Consider the following 19,196-nt stretch of genomic DNA (forward strand, 5'->3'; position numbering starts at 1 on the left):
CTACTTGAATTGAGGAAATAAACTGCACATTAAGCAGGTTTTTCAAACTAATACACACCCAGCAGCATTGCTGCTATGATAAGAATCAGGATAGCTGAAGGAGAGTAATAATGTCAATTACCTTTGACCTCTAAAAAAGAAGTTATTTTATCAAAACATGCACCATTTATGTTTGTGTCCCTTCCAAGCTTAATGCTCTTTCACAATGTGACATTTTGTCCTGTGATAATTTTAAATTAAAGAGGTTGGACATGTTTTTTCCTCTCTCCTGCTGTTACTACATTTTCCTCGGAATATCAAGAGAGCATCCACATTTCCCCAATGTATCTTCTCAGTGGGAAACCTCCTCTCATCCTGACACTGTCTCCATCCCTTCACTGCAGATACAAGGCAACAAATATCATATTGGCTGGCAAAGCAACTGCATTTCTGATTCTGCAGTTCAGCCTCAGCAGCACCAGGTAGCCTTCGCTCAAAGGTAGCGGCAGGTAGATGTCAGTCAAAGTTGATGGATGTGCGGATTGGCTTGTTTCTGCCCAAGGGGCTGCAGGCTCCTCCTCCCTTCCAGAGTCCTGAGCTTGTTGCAGACAGTGTGCGCTCTCAGGTTACGCGTGTGAAGTTGTGGACTGGAGGATATCGAAGACACGCAGCCACTTAGAGTAGGAGGAAAGTACAGGCTCTATTCTGACGTTTCACTCTTTGAATCTGGGGAATACAACCACGCAGCGGCTGCATGGGAAACAGCAAGAAAACGACTTTGTGGCATTTAACTGGGAGACCAAGCATACCCAACAGTATGCGGTGCAGTTATGGCAGGCAATGGTAAGACAGTCGTGAGGACGCTGGAGGATTTAACGCTTGATTCTGGTTATGGTGGAGCCGCGGACTCGGTCAGGTCGTCCAGCGTGTCGCTGTGCTGCTCCGACACGCATCAGTCCATCGTGCATGGGGGTAACGGCTGGCATCTGACAGAGTCCATGCACAGCAGACAGAACAGTTTGGAGACAGTCAACACCGTCCTGGCGGAGGACACGGACATACTGGAGTGCTCGGGTCAGTGCGCCAAGCTGCCCGAGCTGGAGGACGTGCCATGGAGCCTTGGCGAGGTGGAGGGCGCACTGAGGAAAGACGAGGAGCTGATGGTGGGCGACCCTCCACCCGAGGTGCTGGCGCGGCTCTCCGCTCTCATCAGCAGCGCTCTGGTGAGGGTGGCCCGGGAGGCGCAGCGGCTCAGCCTGCGCTACGCCAAGTGCACCAAGCACGAGATCCAGAGCGCCATCAAGGTGGTCCTCTCATGGACCATCTCAGTGAACTGCATCACGGCGGCCCTCAGCGCCCTGTCCCTCTACAACATGAGCACCGGGGACAAGTTCAGCCGCGGGAAGTCGACGCGCTGCGGGATGGTGTTCTCGGTGGGCAAGTTCTTCAGGTGGATGGTGGATAGCCGGGTGGCGCTCAGAATCCACGAACACGCTGCCATATACCTCACCGCCTGCATGGAGAGTTTGTTCAGAGAGGTGTTCAGCCGCGTGCTGCGCAGCGCGCTCGTGGAGAGGGACAACGGCGTGCCCAAGTTTACGCTGGAGTCTCTGGAGCAAGCCATCAACAACGACTCTGAGATCTGGGGGCTGCTGCAGCCATATCAGCACCTCATCTGTGGGAAGAACTCAAGTGGTAAGCTCAGTGCCAACCAGGTGTTATTTGTTTAACCATGTGAAAGAATGTGATTTGACCCTCTTTTGTCACCTCTGCCCAGTACCATGTCCACCATAATCTAACTTAACTTTACCCCTGAAACAACTCACACCTTATTCAGAGGGAATTCCTACTAGAAATATCTAGGAACAAGTGACTGCACAAATGGTGACAAATAACTGAGTGATGATCTGCTGGAATGTGATTGGACAATCTTTTGTCACTTTTGTGCTCCAAGCCTATCTACATCACTACACTTGTAAAATCCTCCATCATGTAAGCCAAACCGTATTCACTTTTCCCAGTTCCACTTTATTCTGATGAATGTCTATGTGTTTTGACAAGAAACATCTAGAAACAAGTTGCTGCATCTTTAAACCAAAAAATGGTGACTCAGCTGGAAGTGATGAGTCTTGACAGGAGAAAACTGCATTTTCTATCACAACAACACACTCATAAACCTCTATGCTAAGTGGTATTCATATCTTTGAGGAGAGTATGGTTTCAAATAGCATTTTTGATTGATTTTTAAGAGTATGTGATTGTGAGAATATTCTTCACAGTGCATGAACATGATAATCTGCTCAGTTGGAAAGTATATGACTGCAAACAGTGTAATTATGCTGGAGGGAATAACAACTGCTTAGTGTGATTGTGACGTGTAATTCACATCCAAACAAAAGGACTTGACAGTCTCTTGAATATTTATTACCCCCAGCTTAGACCTCAAGGCCCACCTCTGAAACAGGAGCTGCCTATTATTAAAGCCCTGGGGCAAGAATAGGTATTTGGTTAAAAAATATCAAACAGGCTCAAACTTCTATTTACTTTGAAACTGTTGTGCTCTCAGACTTTCATTTAAGAAGGCAATATTAATGATTGTTTTGCCTTGTGTGTGTAATATAGCTGATATGTGCGTCGGGATTTAGCAGAAACAGGCTTTGTGTTTATATTGTTTGCTGGCCTCGTTGGTTATGCTATTACTGTCTCACTCCAGAAGGTGTAAGCTGTCAGTGTGGGCTGGCCCTCTTATCCAAAGCCCTCAACGAGTTGGCTGGAACTATAAAGCAGAAGGGACTTGAAATGTTATTCTTCCAGTGAGAGCCAAGCAATATTGACCAAATAATCATATTGCAGCTCTTTTGCTAATTGTTGAAGCACCATTGTTTTTTACTTTCAGCAACTTATTAGAGGTGGTAAACAAAGATGCTCAGGGGATTTTGTACATGTGAATAAGTCTTCTGGATGAGCTGCATGTGCATCTCTAACAGCAGCAGAAAAGATTGTTCAAGAAGCAATCAGAAGAAAAATTGATCTGAAACAGCACTAGGTTCCCCAGGGATATGACGTGATTTGAGATTCAATGTCAATGGATGCGGCTTTTGCTCACACAACAAGTTATTTTATATAATCCAGAGTCTTCAATTTCTGTCATGCAGAACTCATAGACCAATAATCCCCAGCCTAATGCACCAACATGGCAATAGGATCAGGGTTTAAGCAGTGAGTTGATGCCTCAAGCAGAAATGGCAAACATTAGGATGGTTCAAGCTTCTCTTATTTTAATATGTGCTGTATTACATCATAACCAACTGAAAACCTTTGATATTGTGTCTGTTACAAAAAAAAGGTCAAACTAATGAAGACAACTTAATAAAGCCACATGTAAAGCAAGATTTCTTGTGAATTTGTAGATTACACTTGAGTTTGATCAGATTTTCTGAGCTACACTCACAGAAATGAATCATGGTAGAGTTTCTTTTTAAGCATTTAAATCTATTTTATTTTATTTAAATACTCATATTTTTTAAATGTATGTATTGAAATTAATTATAATCTGTATAATTCCTGTCAATTCTAAAATATATTGAATGTAATTACTTAGAGGTTAAACAATAGCAGTACGTCTTTTTTTTCATTTCTTTTTTCATTTGTATGCATTAGGATACCTCAATGTTTGATTTCATCATGCTACAATTCCATGGAAAAAGGATAGATTATAATATTGAATTTTTGCACAGCCCTAGATTAATCAATAATGGAAATCATTAGTTTCAGCACTAAAGAAATATACCTTTCATTATCAATTAACCTGCTAGTTATTTTCTTAATAAATCCATTGATCTAAAAAAAAAAGAATCTTGGTGATAGACAGAATGCTGATCACAGTTTTACTTCTAAATTGGATGTCAAACATTTCTTCTCAAAATCTCCTCATCCATCCTCTTTAAGAAATCCTGTGATTTTGATATTTGGCCTCGGTGCAGATGCTGCTCACGACTGTTGCTTTGTCTTGAAATTGCAGCAGAGAAATGGGGACTCCTCTGCAGACATGATGCAGAGCCCAGCGTGCACATCCCCCCCCCCCCACGCCCACCCGGTGTGATGCTGCAGAGGAAGCTACAATTTGCACTCAAACAAAACTGCATGATGTCATTCTGTGACAGCAAGGAAGGCAACGCACTGTTTTTTTATGGTGACTTTCCATTTTATATCCAACATTTTAATAAGCTGGATTTGTCACTGTTGGGTTCATGACCAAACTTAGAGAAGAATAACTCGAAATGTCACCTTTGAAAATGAAAAATTGGGTCTGAGTATTCACTCAAATGTCTGTTGGTTCTGATATTCTCTGTTTCCAGCCTTTTCAAACAAAGCTGACTGAGACCATGAGATTACTGTATGTTTAGTAACCGAGAGCATAGTAGCACTACTTGCCTTCATTTCCCTTGGTTAACAACAGCAGTGCAGCACATAATGAACTTCCACACGTCTCTCTGCTCTCCCACATACCGTAGGTTCGTTACAGCTTATTTGCTGACTGATTAGAAGAGCTAAATGTAGGATTTTCTTCACTTCCTTTGCTGCTACTGTCTTAACCGCATTCTGTTACTTTTATAACATTTGTGTGCAGATTCAAGTCGTGCTTTGATTTGTGTGATGGCCGAGTTTTCGATTAGTTAATAAAAATCTTCAGGGTTTTGTCTAAACCGGGTAACAGGGGCGCTGTGTCCTCTTAATTTCAGCGTGCGCTCTCATACCAAAATGCCGATTTTCCCTGTAAGATCTTAAAGTGACACCAGAAAACAATATTTCTGTCTGTCAAAAAGTGTATAATTACTCAAAAAATATGAACATTGTGTCAAAAAGACCGTCAGACGGCAGAGACAACTTTGTTTTTACTGAGCTCCGACGTCACGTTGATGTTTACATCTACGGCGCTATCTTGTTCTCGCGAGAATTTATATATTGTATACACAAGATCAGCGCCCTCATACTATATTTGTATATAACATATCTTTTGGTCTGATTTGTGTATCCAAATGCTTTCGAGATTTAAGGCACAACATGCCAGTGTTGCAACTGGTTTTTTGTGTTTAACCGCAAACTAGTGACATCTCGATTCATCACAAATGAACTCCTCTGGACATGCCACTGTCCTATTTCCTAGCAATGACGCAGGTCAACTCCCAAGAAAAGCAGCAGTTTGATAATGTTTGTTTACTGGACTGCCACATCCTGATTTCATTCTGTATTTAAAAGCTGATATTATGTAATGCTACACTGACAAAAGCAACAATACATGCATTGTACAAAGCAGTTTGCCTACTGTAGTTGTGAGATATCGGTCAAAATATTTTGTGTCAAATTGTTGCCTCCTGACTTATATTTCTCTGCAGGGATTCTGACTCTTTCTTCCCAGTCATCTTAACCCACCGATGATAAGTGACGTCAGAGACAACAGCCTGGTCCTCATCTTCCAAACCTACGGGGGCAGCGTTTAAATTTGGGATCCCGAATGACTTGATTGTTTCTGATTATCATTTGCTGTGACCTTCCCCATAGAGCTTACCCAAGCTCCGCAGGCCAGATGACACAACATAATGGAATTGCGTAGCCTGCTAGTCAGTCTATTAAATTAGCAGTGGGGTTTCTGCTCTCCCTTCTTCTCCCTCCACTCTGTCTTTCACACCATCTTTTATTGTGTTGCCTGCTAGAGGGCAGCCTGCATGTTTGCATATTTATTTTCCACTGTGGTTTTTAATAAGCTCAACTCATATCCACACGATCCAGGCAAAGCCGTTTGTTGTCCATTCTGTTATTATTTTCCTCCTGTCCTTCCCCTCCTTTGGGGTGGACTGGCAGATGAGCTGACAGATTGCTGTCATTCAGTTGGAGATGCGAGTGCCCGGGCAGGCGAGCTAGTTGTGATGGATTGTTATGTCATGGTAATTTCATAAGACCAAAGAGTGCAGCACCCACCCCGCTGCACTTCCAGCCATGATCAGTGTTTACGAAGTTATGTGAGGTTGTTTTCGGGGCTTAGATTTATTTCATGAGTTGCCACCAATACTACATATGCTTGAAAATATGAAGTTCCACTTGATATGCTTCGCTGTGATTCCACTGGTCGGGACTCCACCAACACCTATAACTCTGCTCTGGGCAAGTGGGGCTGGTATGTTGCGGTTTTATTACTCCCGTGTCATTGGAGCGTGGATCCACTTCCATTTTCAGAAAGTAGGTGAAAGCACTGGGTCAGGATGAGATAATGAGAATAGTGTGAGAGCAGTGAACGCTCAATGTTGTGAGGGAGTAGAGAGCGTGAGGAGAAACCAGGCTGGAGTGTCAGCTGGTGGAGGTGGTTGGCGCAGGTCCCTCAGAGATATAATTATCCAGCTCTCTTTAATCAACGCCTGTGCTTATCTGCTAGTCATTAAGATTAGGAATTAGCAGCGGGAAAAACCAGGGAGCTGCAGAGAACAAAGATGGTCATTCCTTTCAGTGATTTTTAATACCCTTTCTTGTGCAGGTCCACGTTCGTATGTTTGATCAGATCCGCCTGTGAGGTCCAGAGGAAATGTCTTTCAGGAAAACAGACCGTGAATATCATCATTGAATAGTGCCACAAAGAATCTTGATACGTCACTCATTTCGACACCCTCAACAATAGATGCCTGCATGGTTAATCAGAAAAACAGCATGCAACACAAGACAGCATGCTTGTGAATGCGAGTCAGCTTTTGCAATGTTGGCTGATACAGCACATCTGGCTGTGTATCTAATCCAAAAAGGTCAAGTGTCATTATGAATTATATCACGACCTATACAGGAGTTTAAACTACATTTGTACAACTAGAGCATTTTACACATACAAATGTCTAAAGACTTAAACTGTCTTCCAAATGAATACAACCAGCACAAGAACATGTAATTTATTTAAACAAATGTGACAACTTAAAACCCATTGAAATGAAACAATAACAAGAAGCTACATTACACTATTTAAAACCACAAAGCATATAACATTAAAACACAAAATAGTGGGAAGTTGGTATATCCATGATAAACTGCTATAATCAGATCTTTCAGCCTGGTAATTTATTGGAGGGGCTCGAGTCTAGTGGCTCCACATTATTTGCCTTTGACAAACTATGTGACTGAAATTCCAATTGTTATCAATTACTGCCTGTGAAATTATGAACATATTAGAAGGAAAATGTGACAAATAAACCTCATAAACATGTGCAAATGAATTCATGAAAAAAGTATAATTCATTCAAATTATTCGTGAAATAATAATGGACATTTTAAACGATTATAAACATGCACAGATGTTATTAACAAAAACACAAAAAGTATTTTCAGCGATCTAAAAATGCCCTCTAATGATTGTTCGTTTGTCCACTCGAGTCATTATTAATAAAGTTGGAGGAAGTAAATACAATGATGTTACTTACTTACCTATATTCAGTCAACTGGCTTGCACGCTAGCATGAAAATGGACATAAGGAAACAGTTTTTATGTGAAGAAACGCAGAGTCAGTTCGAAGACAAGGTGTTGAGGCAACTAAATTAATATGTAGCGCCGAAAAAGTGAAACAAATCAGCGTAGTTCAGAGACAACCGTCTGTACCTGGCGAGCTAACACATTAGCGGCAAACGTTAGCATCCACAGTTCATCAAGGACACCTGCTGCCTTCAACTGGCAGTTTAAATGGTGAGTAAAGAGCAACAAAAAAACTACTGGCATTGTGTTTCGGTTGTGCTTATTAATTTGCATACATTAGGTACCGTTTTTTGCTTCTCATGTGTTGGTTTATCGTCACAAAAGACAGAGCTACAGTAGGTAATTCCCTCAAACTGACTTCATGTTGTATTTGCTCCACTGAGATTATAAAATGATTGAAACATATTGCTAGGTAATATTCTACTACACAAGGACATTTTTGAAGGATGTCATTTCAAATATCAACATCCCTGCAAAGAAAATTAAGACAGTAGTAAAAAAGACAAAACAAAAACATTAACAACCACAAGATGTGACAACATTAAGACGTCTGTTTGTCATTAAATGTTTGTGTTTATGCGTGCTGGGTACGGGATTGGGTAGAATTTAGCCATGCTTTCATCTCGAATATAAAGTCCATAAAGCTGCTGTTCTACCAAATAACTTGTTACTGAAGTAAATGGTTTTTGCTCTGATAGATAAGGCTGTAAGACTGTGTTGTATGTATCCCATCATTTTGTATCCCACCCTCTGTTGGCCATAGTCCTCCTATTATCTGAGCGCAGTGGTATGAACTCATTTAATGGGGGAAGAGACAGCAGTGCATTAGGTGCACACATTCTGCTGTTTTGGTATGAGTGTTTGTGTCCTCTGCTGTGCAGTCAGTGTCTGTTTTCTTTCATCCTTTTCTCTCTTTTTACTATTCAACTCCCTAATCATGGCCATGTTGAGAGACATGCTGGCACTGATGCGTGTAATCAGCTCCATCTGTTGACCTTTGACCCTGTGGTTTGGGTGTGATGTTGCTACAACAGGTGGCAGATCGGTATTGGAATTGGCTGTGTTGGATGGAGTTCATCCTCTTACACTCAGGAGAAAATCAATGGAAACAAATCTGCAATGTCAAGATGAACTAATTGTATAGTCCCAAGTTAACACATACATCCAAGTGATGCCACGGTGAGATTAGATAACACATCCTGAAAGTCTGGAGGATCGCTTGGCTTCTTTGATGTCGACAAACTTGTGACAGCGGCTGTCAGAACATACTGTGGTACTTGATGTTATCTGTCTGCAGCACACAAACGTAATTCAACTTTTATTCTCTCATGAAGCAACATCAGTTGTGATGCTACTTCTTCTAAGAAATAACTTTTGCAGGTTAGTGTTGCAGGATGTTGAGAGACTTACACGAGGCCTCAAAGGTTCAGTTCACCTACAAAAACAGTATATTTTCTGTTCATGCAGAAAGTTAGGTTTCAGTTTTGACTTCAGATCACAGAGGCCTTTTCTTTTTGAAAGTGATTTACAACTAAATGAATTGAAGTAATAACACACTTTAGAAAGATTTTTCTTCATTTGCAATGGTTTAGTTAAACCAAATGACAAATGCATACTTTCTGCTTGGAATCAGGACTCGTATAAATGGATGTCATTTCAAGAAATAATCATATGTATTACAGTCGAGAAACTACATGCATATTGAACAATTTTGCACCTACTTGAGTTATGCCAAATGCATTTACCGCAAAGGCTTAACACCATACTGCACTAGTGATGTGATTCAAAATCAAAAGTGAGACTTTATATTGCTGCTGTCTCATGCAGTTTGCAGACCTGTGAGGTTTACATCAGGCAGTTTGCATTTGCAATGAAAACCACAGTATGTCTTTTAGCTTTACTGTTTTTTCCCTCCTTGCTAGGTGTCTCAGATTTCCATTGTCACACCGTACACTCAGGCCTGTGGTTGTTCTCTGAAACCTATCACGCTGCATTCTGATCACACCTTTAGCACAAACAATGTTTACAGTAGGCTTTCTTTGTGCTTTTGAAAACAATGCTGTTAATGATATTTCTTGTACAAATATATAACTGCTGGACTTGAGCATTCACTTTACAATCAGCAACTAATATATTAGAAACACAACTGTGACGAAATCTATTGACCGGTTTTGAAACTCAGACGTTATTATATGAGTCAAGCTATTGAACGGTTGTGAAACGTTTTATTTAGGGATGTCATTCTTGGACAGGGAATGTGGATGTTGGTCTAAAAAAATATCACATCATGTGACACTCATTTATTGTGTAAGTGATTGTTTTTTGGCTTTGTGCGACTTTTTCTAGATTGCTTTCTGAAGTGTTCCGTCAGGCGGTGGCACTTCTAACTCTTTGTGTTTCTCATGTGGTTACTTTGTTGTCATGCTGTCCAAGAGGGAATTTCTATTGTGGGTCAAGAATACATCAGCCGAACAAAAGCTTAAATCAAATCTGACTTCTGACTGATTGCCCACTTGAGTGTAATGGTTCATTAAATCAATTGTTAGAGAACAACTAATGCAATTTAAGCTGCATTCAAATGAATTCAACAATACATTCATGTTTGTTTTTGTAACTCATGAACATTCAGCCCTTGTGATTTAGAATTTTGCAGTGGGGCAGATGACTTACATTGTGCCAGATCATGTGAGTTGTTTTTAAAGTCAGCAGGCATCAATCTGAACTGCCTAGTGCTTATTATCAACACACTTATTATCAAAAATACCTGGAGTTTAAAAGGTTTGTGTGGAAAAATACATTAAAATCTCAAATAAATAAACCTTTATTCCCATGCTTTAACTGAGTTCTCTGCTATCACTATGCGTTGTTGATAGCCTTTGCTGAAACAAAAAATGAGTGAAAGGGACAGATGCTTATCTCTCCACTGACATCTTTCCTCCGACTGTTTTTCTCCTACTTATCCCTTCCTTCTCACATTTCCCTTGAAGGTGAACGGAAATGTGACAGTTCCTGAGTCTAAATTTCTCTTGTGAGGAAATAAAATCTAGGTTGGAAATGTGGCTACTTGGAGCATAAATGCAATCCCAAGAAGTAAAAAGCTCATGTTAGGCTTTAAACGGACTCCATGACGGTCACATGACTTCATGTCACTACCACTAAACTTAAGGAGGTTAATGAACGGCATGATTACGTTTTATGAGTTTCATTTTGACATTTGTTAAGAACCGCCCTTTTTAAGAAACATAGAAGCTTCAGACATTCACCAGTTGGGTATTAACTGACACTAATCCTGTAGAACCCAACGTTAAAATCATTTAATCTTTTGTTAATCATAGACTATTTTTCTGGCATCTTACCAAAAACACACTTAAAAAACGTTGACTAATTTCCCGGTTTTAAAACTCTTTCCTGCATCTCCTTTGTGTTCTGCCTGCTTAGTGACATACATTATATACTTACCAATGACTTGATAATAGCAATTTTCACTTATCTGCAAAACTCTATTGATATGTTTGTGCTGCAATATCATTATCACTTTATTTGTCAGACCTTTGCACATAGCAGTTTCAAATTATGGAATTCACCCGCCAGTTTCCCGTTTGTCTAGTTATTATACCCAGAAGGAAGGCCAACATAATGCTTATTATGACAAAGCAGTAGACTGTAAAAAGCCCATTGGCTAAGTAATATATGGTGTACCAAACATTTTTGTTTTTGCAACAACTCACTGTTTATTGGGTCCTTTTTCTGTTAACTATCCAGATATTTCAGCAATTTTTCTTCTAAATGTATAGGGTAAGAGAAAACACATCTCCTTACCCTCCACCTCTTCTAGTTTTCTCCCCCCAATCTTTGGCCTTTAATTCCTCAAGCTGGCATTTCTTCTTCTCTGGTTTCCTGTTAAGTCCTACCGAAACAGGAAGTATTTTGTGTTTGTGTTTAAGGTGGCTCAGAGCGTCTTCAGTTGATCCCGGCTTGTTCGTAGCTTGTGTTGACGCCTTGTATGGATGCTTCTCTGCGGGTTATCATTTTTGTCTCAGAGCAGCTTCGATAAGCACAGATTACTACAAACTATAACACGATTACTTGGCTTCCTCTAGTCTGTTCCTTGTGTTCTAGCAGCAGTGATTAAAGGCTTTGCAAGAATCAACAAAAATGTTTTTTCACATTTAATGCATTTCGGTATTTAGACTTCCAATTGACTTCTGACATAAAATCGATCCGACCAATCGGCAATAACCTATTTTTGTTCACTTCATTTCAGCTTAATTTAAAGTGTGTTGGAGCTGGAATAAATTGGATTAAAAGGAGATTAAGAAATGCATATTAGCATTTTTACATTTTGGGTGATTTCATAAAATAATAAGAAGCCACACGTTTGAAGGCCTTCAGCTGGCTCGAGTGGTGGTGAATCCCCTTACAACGGTTTATAAGAACACATAATTTAGTGATCTTACCTATATACAATGTGTCAATCTTGTGTAAGACTTGTAAGATGAACTTCTAAGGACAGCAAGTCTTCTATTCAAGCTTACAGACTGTAAGCAGTGATTCTAGCTGTTTGAAGAGATGAGAAGTTGTAGTGAAATATTTAACTTTAAATTAAGTACCTTTTCATCTGGCTGAAATCTTTTTGTAAGCCTTGGAAGAAGCAGATATTTGATTAGGTTTTATTAGCTTTGTTCGTTATTCTCGCGTCCAGGAGAGAAGCTTAGGATAAATGAGACCAATGGAGTCTCTCGAATAAGGTTCAAATGGGTACTTTAATTAAAATGGCGCGGTAATGTTACAAGCAGAATATTGTTCAGTGAGAAAAAGGGGGGAGATGCAGCTCCCTCTCGCAGTCGTGGTCGAGGACAAGAGGCTTCTCAAAACACCGTAACCTGACTATATATCTAATTTGGCTCCTCCTCTTTAATGGCGGCTGTGGCGTAGTCTTCCACCCTCCTTTCACCAATGTCCGATATTGCACATAACAGAGGATTTTGACATTGTATATTCAATACATAACTAAATACGCCTTTTCTCCTCATATTCTCTTTCATGACTTTTCATTTAATACATTTTAACGGCTGGAATCGTGTTTTCCGTAAAACCTGAAGTCAAGCTTACTATTGGTATGTCGGAGATCTCTTACGGAATAGCTTTTCAAAATAAACTTTAACCACAGGCGAAAGCTAAGCGGAAGTATTTTCACAATAAAACAGTATTACTGTATGTTTAAACCATGGTTTAAACTATCTTATATCATTCAATATTGATTTTAATTTCTAACAGTTTACAACAGCAACTTAAATGACAATTTTGATATCTGATCAATGCAAACATCCATGCAAACGGAAATGATGCGTTCAAGATCACCCTGTAATGGGGCCGATCTGAAATCAGTAGTACACAACCAGGAAATCTAGACACCAGTACACTTGTTTAACAAACTGTGTTTACTGTTGGATATGTTTTAATTTGTTGGTGTTTCTTATGAATATATAGGCACCAAACTCCCTGGAAAGCAGTGTTGATACTGGAGATTGACCGTGAGATGCAAGATTCATGTGTTATGAAGCAAAGCTTTGAGCTTTTGTTACCCTACTATATACTTATTGTTTCATGTATTCGAACAATTTCGATTCCATTTCCATTATTCTTTTAGATTTTTATTGACCTGAGCCAAATATTTCCACTTTCTTTGTGATTGAATTTAGACAACATGATTATAGTGATTTACCATTCTGTCCAATTATGTTCTTTTAAATAAAAAAAAAACTCCAAAACAGTTTTAATGCTAAAGTAAGAATGAGTTTTTTCGGCTTTGTTTTAAAAATGTAATGCATAACAACACTGTTCAATTTGATTATTTTATATGGAAGCAATTATTACCTTTGTGATATTAAATTCATACAGATCTCTCAGCTCAAATTGAATAGTTCAAATGAATAATTGGTAATGAAATAAACATCTGGTGCATCCCTAATGCAATACGTTTTTCAAATGTTTTCATTCTCTAACATAGAATTGAGCAGTATAGCCGTACAGAGAGCGAGTACAGGGACCAAATGCTGCTCTGGTCAGTAAAGTTGACAACGATTAAACAGAACCACTGAGTCTGAGAGTTGTGTGCAACCCGACATGGACAGGCAACTACTGCCTCATGTCATTACAACATTAAATTAATGTGGGGTGAGCGAGGGATCAGTTTCTAGCTGTTCCCAGGTGGTGATGGGAAATTAGGCTCCATGCTCTGGGGAGAACCATCTGGTGCCACAGTGACATGAAGAAGACACATGATGGGGTTTTTACCATTCTGGAGATGCAGTAGGGAAATACCCTTTGTGCATAAGACCTACTTCTACAAGACATTTGACTTGAGCACATCCTCCCTCCACTGTTCTGCTTTGGATGTCAACACCACTTAATCCTGACATGACAAGTGCAAACGCCAACTCGCAAAGCCCACAATAGAAAAATAAAGCCTTTTTTTTATGTTGTGGTTTTAAAGCCCATCATTACATAACGTGTTTCTCAATGACGTGCTCATTGAGAAACGGTGACACGCTCCCATTACTGTATTTCTGACACTTTGAGTGGCTCGCAACTTGACTCATGCGAAGATGTAGCAATTGTGTTCACTGCTATTGTGTAGGCAGGAACACATCCTCCCACCGACATGAAGCATTTCATAACTGATACAAGATAGACGTTGAAAAGAAAGCCACAAGAAGAAAGCGGCTCATCTTTGTGCCATCACTCTATGGTTGCTGCTCCCGCCAGCGCCTCAATCTCTTGCCTGTTTTTATGCAAAGGCAGGATATTTAATTAGACTTTGATGCCATCTCAGCCTGATGTCTTGTCAGATCCAAGCTGTTTTCTTTTTTAATGAGGGAAGCTTTATTTGTATTGTAAAGCGAGAGAAATGACATCATGTACCAGCTATAAAAGCTAAATCATTAAAAGGAATCCTTCAGTTAATTGTGAAGTTACCCGTTAGAAAACATGTGCTTCTTATGTGGTTACTACTATGAAATGGTGCCTAAAAATACACCGGAGTGTGTTAGCTGTCCTCAGGCAGATTTAACAGGAACATTATCAAACACTAATGTCAGTGTGTGTATGGAGGGCAGGTTATGAATGGATCATTTTGTTGTTTGTGTTGAGGTTATTGATCAGGACCAAATGGATTGTGTGTAAAGAAAGCACAACTCATGAAGGAGAAAAAGGGGATTAGGAACGTCAATACACAGCTGGGTTCTCGGAAACAAAATGCAAACAGAAAGTGCAACTGCACCCCTGCTGAGTCCTGAAAATCAGCTCCAAGGAGTGAAATAGAGGAAATTTAGTGAAGTTGAAAGTGAAACTGAGCACTGTGTGTGTTGTGTGTGTGTGTGTGTGTGTGTGTGTGTGTGTGTGTGTGTGTGTGTGTGTGTGTGTGTGTGTGTGTGTGTGTGTGTGTGTGTGTGTGTGTGTGTGTGTGTGTGTGTGTGTGTGTGTGTGTGTGTGTGTGTGTGTGTGTGTGTGTGTGTGTGTGTGTGTGTGTGTGTGTGTGTGTGTGTGTGTGTGTGTGTGTGTGTGTGTGTGAATCAAATATTTTCCCACTGATCATTGCCACTTCAGTTTGTTACCAAGCTTGGTTCCTCTGTTTACATAGTGTCGCTACATGTGTACACCTGTAGCTCTAACCCAATATTGACTAATAACTCATAATTACTGTCTGAGGTTTCTGACTTGTATTTATCTAACTCCCCTGTGACACCTGGCTGGTTGAACCTGCGTCATCTGGCCTACGTGACAGACATGGTTAAGCAGAGAGGAGAGGTAGAAGCGTTGCGTCACAACTCCTGCCTACCTAATCCTAAATCATCGGCCCCACCCGTCAACTTGACGGGTGGCTTAAGTTCGAACCCTGCCGTCAAGGCTAGCCAGCAGTACACTTCCCGTCACATGAACAAGCTTTTCTGGCGGCGAAAATAATTCCACCAGACTCCTTTGCCCCTCCAACAGAGGGATGTCCTTGTCCTTTTTCCTTTTCGTCATTTCAAGCTATAAAAACTCTCGATCTTCTCTCTAATTTTTTTTTTTTTGTCAAATGATGGCAAGACGCCCCCCTGCCGCCCTGATAGTCCTTACTTTTGACACACACACACACACACACACACACACACACACACACACACACACACACACACACACACGCACACACACACACACACACACACACACACACACACACACACACACACACATACACACGTTATGAGTGTCAGTGAACAATGCTGTATTGTTATTAACCTGTTGCTGTCGCTGCACCCATGTATAACAAAAGCACCTTTCATCACCTGACAGAACTTTTTTCTGTTTCTGTTGAATGCAGAAACAGGTTTTCACAAAGCAATCTCCAAACATTATCACCATTTCAGAACATGTTATAGTAACCACATAAAAGAGCTCTCTCAATTATTTTCAACAGCCTCTTCCTCAGAGTGCAACCACCATAGTGCAGAGAGATACATATCCTACAATGCCAAGTTTATTCACCCAAGAACTCATTCCCCTATGCTAATGCACACCTACACACACAGCAGCATGATACCACTCTCCGAACATTTCGTAAAACAGACACTCAATCTCATCAGTGTCCATAATCCATGATGTCCCAGAGGCTGCCTGCTGCCGTCATCAGAATAAAGTTTGTTTTTGGCTCTTTTCTGCCAGTGAATGCATCATCAGGGGGGTGGTAGCATCTATCTCCTTGACCTGCATTTTGCTATGTGAAAGCTTGGTTCAAATGAGTCAGAGAGTTAATATGGGTATGCGTACATTGCACACTGAATCTGTAAAGAATCAGACTTTTAACACAAAATGTCTTCAAATTGGTTAATTAGTCTCACCATCAGCCTAAACCATAAATATTCAGTTTACAAAGATTGAAAACGCTTGGTACATGCTGCACAATATCTGGTATTTTTCAAATTGACTATTTAACAAATTCACACAAATTCGGCCTATGATTGTGAATGACGGCTAATCCCTTTGACATATTATGTGTTTTAGAAATGGGAATACCTTTCTTGTCTTTTATTCCAGACATCAGTTGGCTTCTGATAATTTCCGTTCAATATGTCTCACTGTGTCTCTGTCTATTTCTCTCAAACACTCACATAAAACCACATTAATTGATTTTACGGGGCACTTAGGGGAGCGAGCTGTAAACACTGAGTGAATATTACAGCTGATATGGAGAACTTGTTTGCAAACTGAAGCTATATTACATCAGTACATTCCATTAAAGACTGAATGTAATGTTTGATTGATGGAGCTACAATGCGAAATGTTATTTATTGAGCCTTTTAACTACACCTGTCATCTTTTCACATTTTATTTTAAGTAAATTAATCTAGACTTTCCCAGCTCAAGGTGACTCAAGCTCACTCTACACAGGATTTTTTAAATGTACTTTTGGTGACAGTTTTACTTTTTATTTTCTGGATTTCTCTGTCCCTCTCAGCTGGAGGTGGAGGGCTGTGAAATGATGCCCTCATTCCCAAGGCTAACACCCTGAGCCCTGTCTCTCAGGGGTTTTCCACCCAGGGTTCTTATGCTGCTCTCACTTAGAGAGCCTTCTCCACTGCATACATCACGGGGGTGAGAGTGCTCTTCTATAAGTTGCCGTGAAGCATGAAGATGTTGATTGAATTTATTGCCAATGTTACAAAGAGGAGATATGTGGCCCTGCTGGGCGATGGATAAATGTCTGACCTTCATTTCTTTCTTAACACCCCCTTGACTGATATGTTGTAGTATGTGGTCATAATAGAATGTCCTATGTTATTTATTTCAAAGACTTTATATGAACAAACATTTAAAAATACAATTAAAAAGCATATAATACAATTAAACATACACAGAAAATTGGAAAACTGAATACTTAAAAATGTCGAAACAAATATTGAAATAGTGAATGCAACTTATCGATATGAAATAAAAATGAGATAAAGATTAATATTATAAATCATATAAAGAATAACATTTAACTAAAATGAAATGTATTACAAATAAATACCCAAGTCAGGACCTATACCTCTAAGGGAAAAAACATTTATAAAATAATGTAAGAAACAATGAAAAATACAAATCAGGAATTATCATAATTATAGCATTAAAAAACATTTATGAAAAAAACGTTATATAAAAAATCAACTGATAAATTATGAAAAAACAATTGAACTGCAAAATCAAGAAAAAGAACACTAAAAGATATACAAACAATTAAAAGAGCCATAAAAACCTTCTGCAATTTCCACACTTCCTGCAGAAAAGATAAATACTTTGCTCTTCGTCGTTTAGAGTCTCATCACTCCGCAGGCAGCGAGATGACCTGCCCTAAATAATTCCCATGTTTATAGCGAGCTGTCAGAAAGGTGACACAGGAGACAAATAATGTGATCTGACAGAGTAAATGATACGCAGAGGAGAGTTTACTGTTTGATAGATGGAGGGAAATGATGCAGCCTGTAGCCTCCCTGCTTATAATTCAAGGCTCAGGAATAAATATGCTGCAACTTTTATGGTAGTCATCCTCTATGATGAAGAATCTACAGGAGCAGATGTATTCATAGACCGATTTCTGTTTCCATTGTCAGACTTGCTCATGTGCCAGCTGCTCTTCTTGGCTGTTATTGTGTTTGTTCACCTGTACATGAGCCTTTAATTCATGCAGATACTGCACCATTCATCACAGAAGTATTCAGACAGGCAGCCTAAAGCCCCGGACCCACCAAGCCGATTTTGTCTGTCGATGGATGTCAGGCCGACGATGAGCGTCCTGTCGCCCTACTCAGATTGGTGTGTCTCGCACCTTTTTGGCCGAAAACCTACCGATGTCATGTCATACATGTCGAATCGGTAGGCAATCGGCCAAAGGCTGTCGGTCAAATAAATCACTCTGATTGGCTGTTCAGCTTAGCGAATCAGTGCATGAGAAGCGAAACGGAAGTGAAGGACCCTAACAAACTATTAATTTAACTCCAGCTCTCGGCACAGGTTCGGGAAAGCCCCTTGAGCTTCTCGTTGTAGAGTGAAAATGGAACGCACACGCTATTTGTTGTTTGTTTATATCATGCAGTCTGTTCTTCTTCTCTCTGTGTATCACGCAGTCAGTCTGTGTCAGTTCTTTGGTGTCAGCTTGGTGTGTCCCTACCTTAATGCACATTCAAGCACCACTTCCACCAGGGGAAATAACAAAAGATTTCGTCCGTGGAGAAAATGACAAAGACCCTCAGGCTGCCGCTCAGGAATCAGCTCTGATCACCTTCCTTATGAAGAACAAATGTTCTGCTGGGGTTTTCTCTTTTTATGTGGAGAAATCTGTTCAACTGAACACACATTGCTGTCACACTTTCAAAATCACAAAAGAGTTTTTACACAAAATAGCAAAGGCTTTCCCCCTGAGGACTCATCAGAAGCATAGACACTGCTTTTGATCAGAAAAAATAGTTGTCTGTTTCGCTGTGAGTGTTATATTGTATGAATAATTAATTTAGCCATTTTGTTTTGAAGTGTGTCAGGTAAAAAAGTTCAAACATTTGCTGGTTTTGTCGTCAGAGGGATTGGCTGCTTACTCTGTTTTACAACACTTAAAGTTGAATCATTTAGTGTCTTTTTTTACAATTTAAGATATCACAAAGCCAAGTCCCTTGACAATTTAAAGGCACAACCT

At 40.0% G+C, this 19,196-nt stretch overlaps 1 protein-coding gene across 4 annotated transcripts in view; it reads left to right on the top strand.

Moving 5' to 3' along the window:
• btbd11a (BTB (POZ) domain containing 11a) overlaps positions 1 to 19,196 on the top strand; it is a 132,709-nt gene continuing 113,513 nt past the window's right edge. The window contains exon 1 of one of the 4 annotated variants that reach the window (XM_079654960.1): positions 1 to 1,674. In XM_079654960.1, coding sequence (XP_079511086.1) covers positions 810 to 1,674 — 865 coding nt within the window. In that variant the 5' untranslated portion in view covers positions 1 to 809. The remainder of the gene's footprint in view (positions 1,675 to 19,196) is intronic. The other 3 variants (XM_079654962.1, XM_079654961.1, XM_079654963.1) reach the window with 3 other exon arrangements.

This window comes from Notothenia rossii (assembly GCF_949606895.1).
Source record: "Notothenia rossii genome assembly, chromosome: 10".
Lineage (NCBI taxonomy): Eukaryota > Metazoa > Chordata > Actinopteri > Perciformes > Nototheniidae > Notothenia > Notothenia rossii.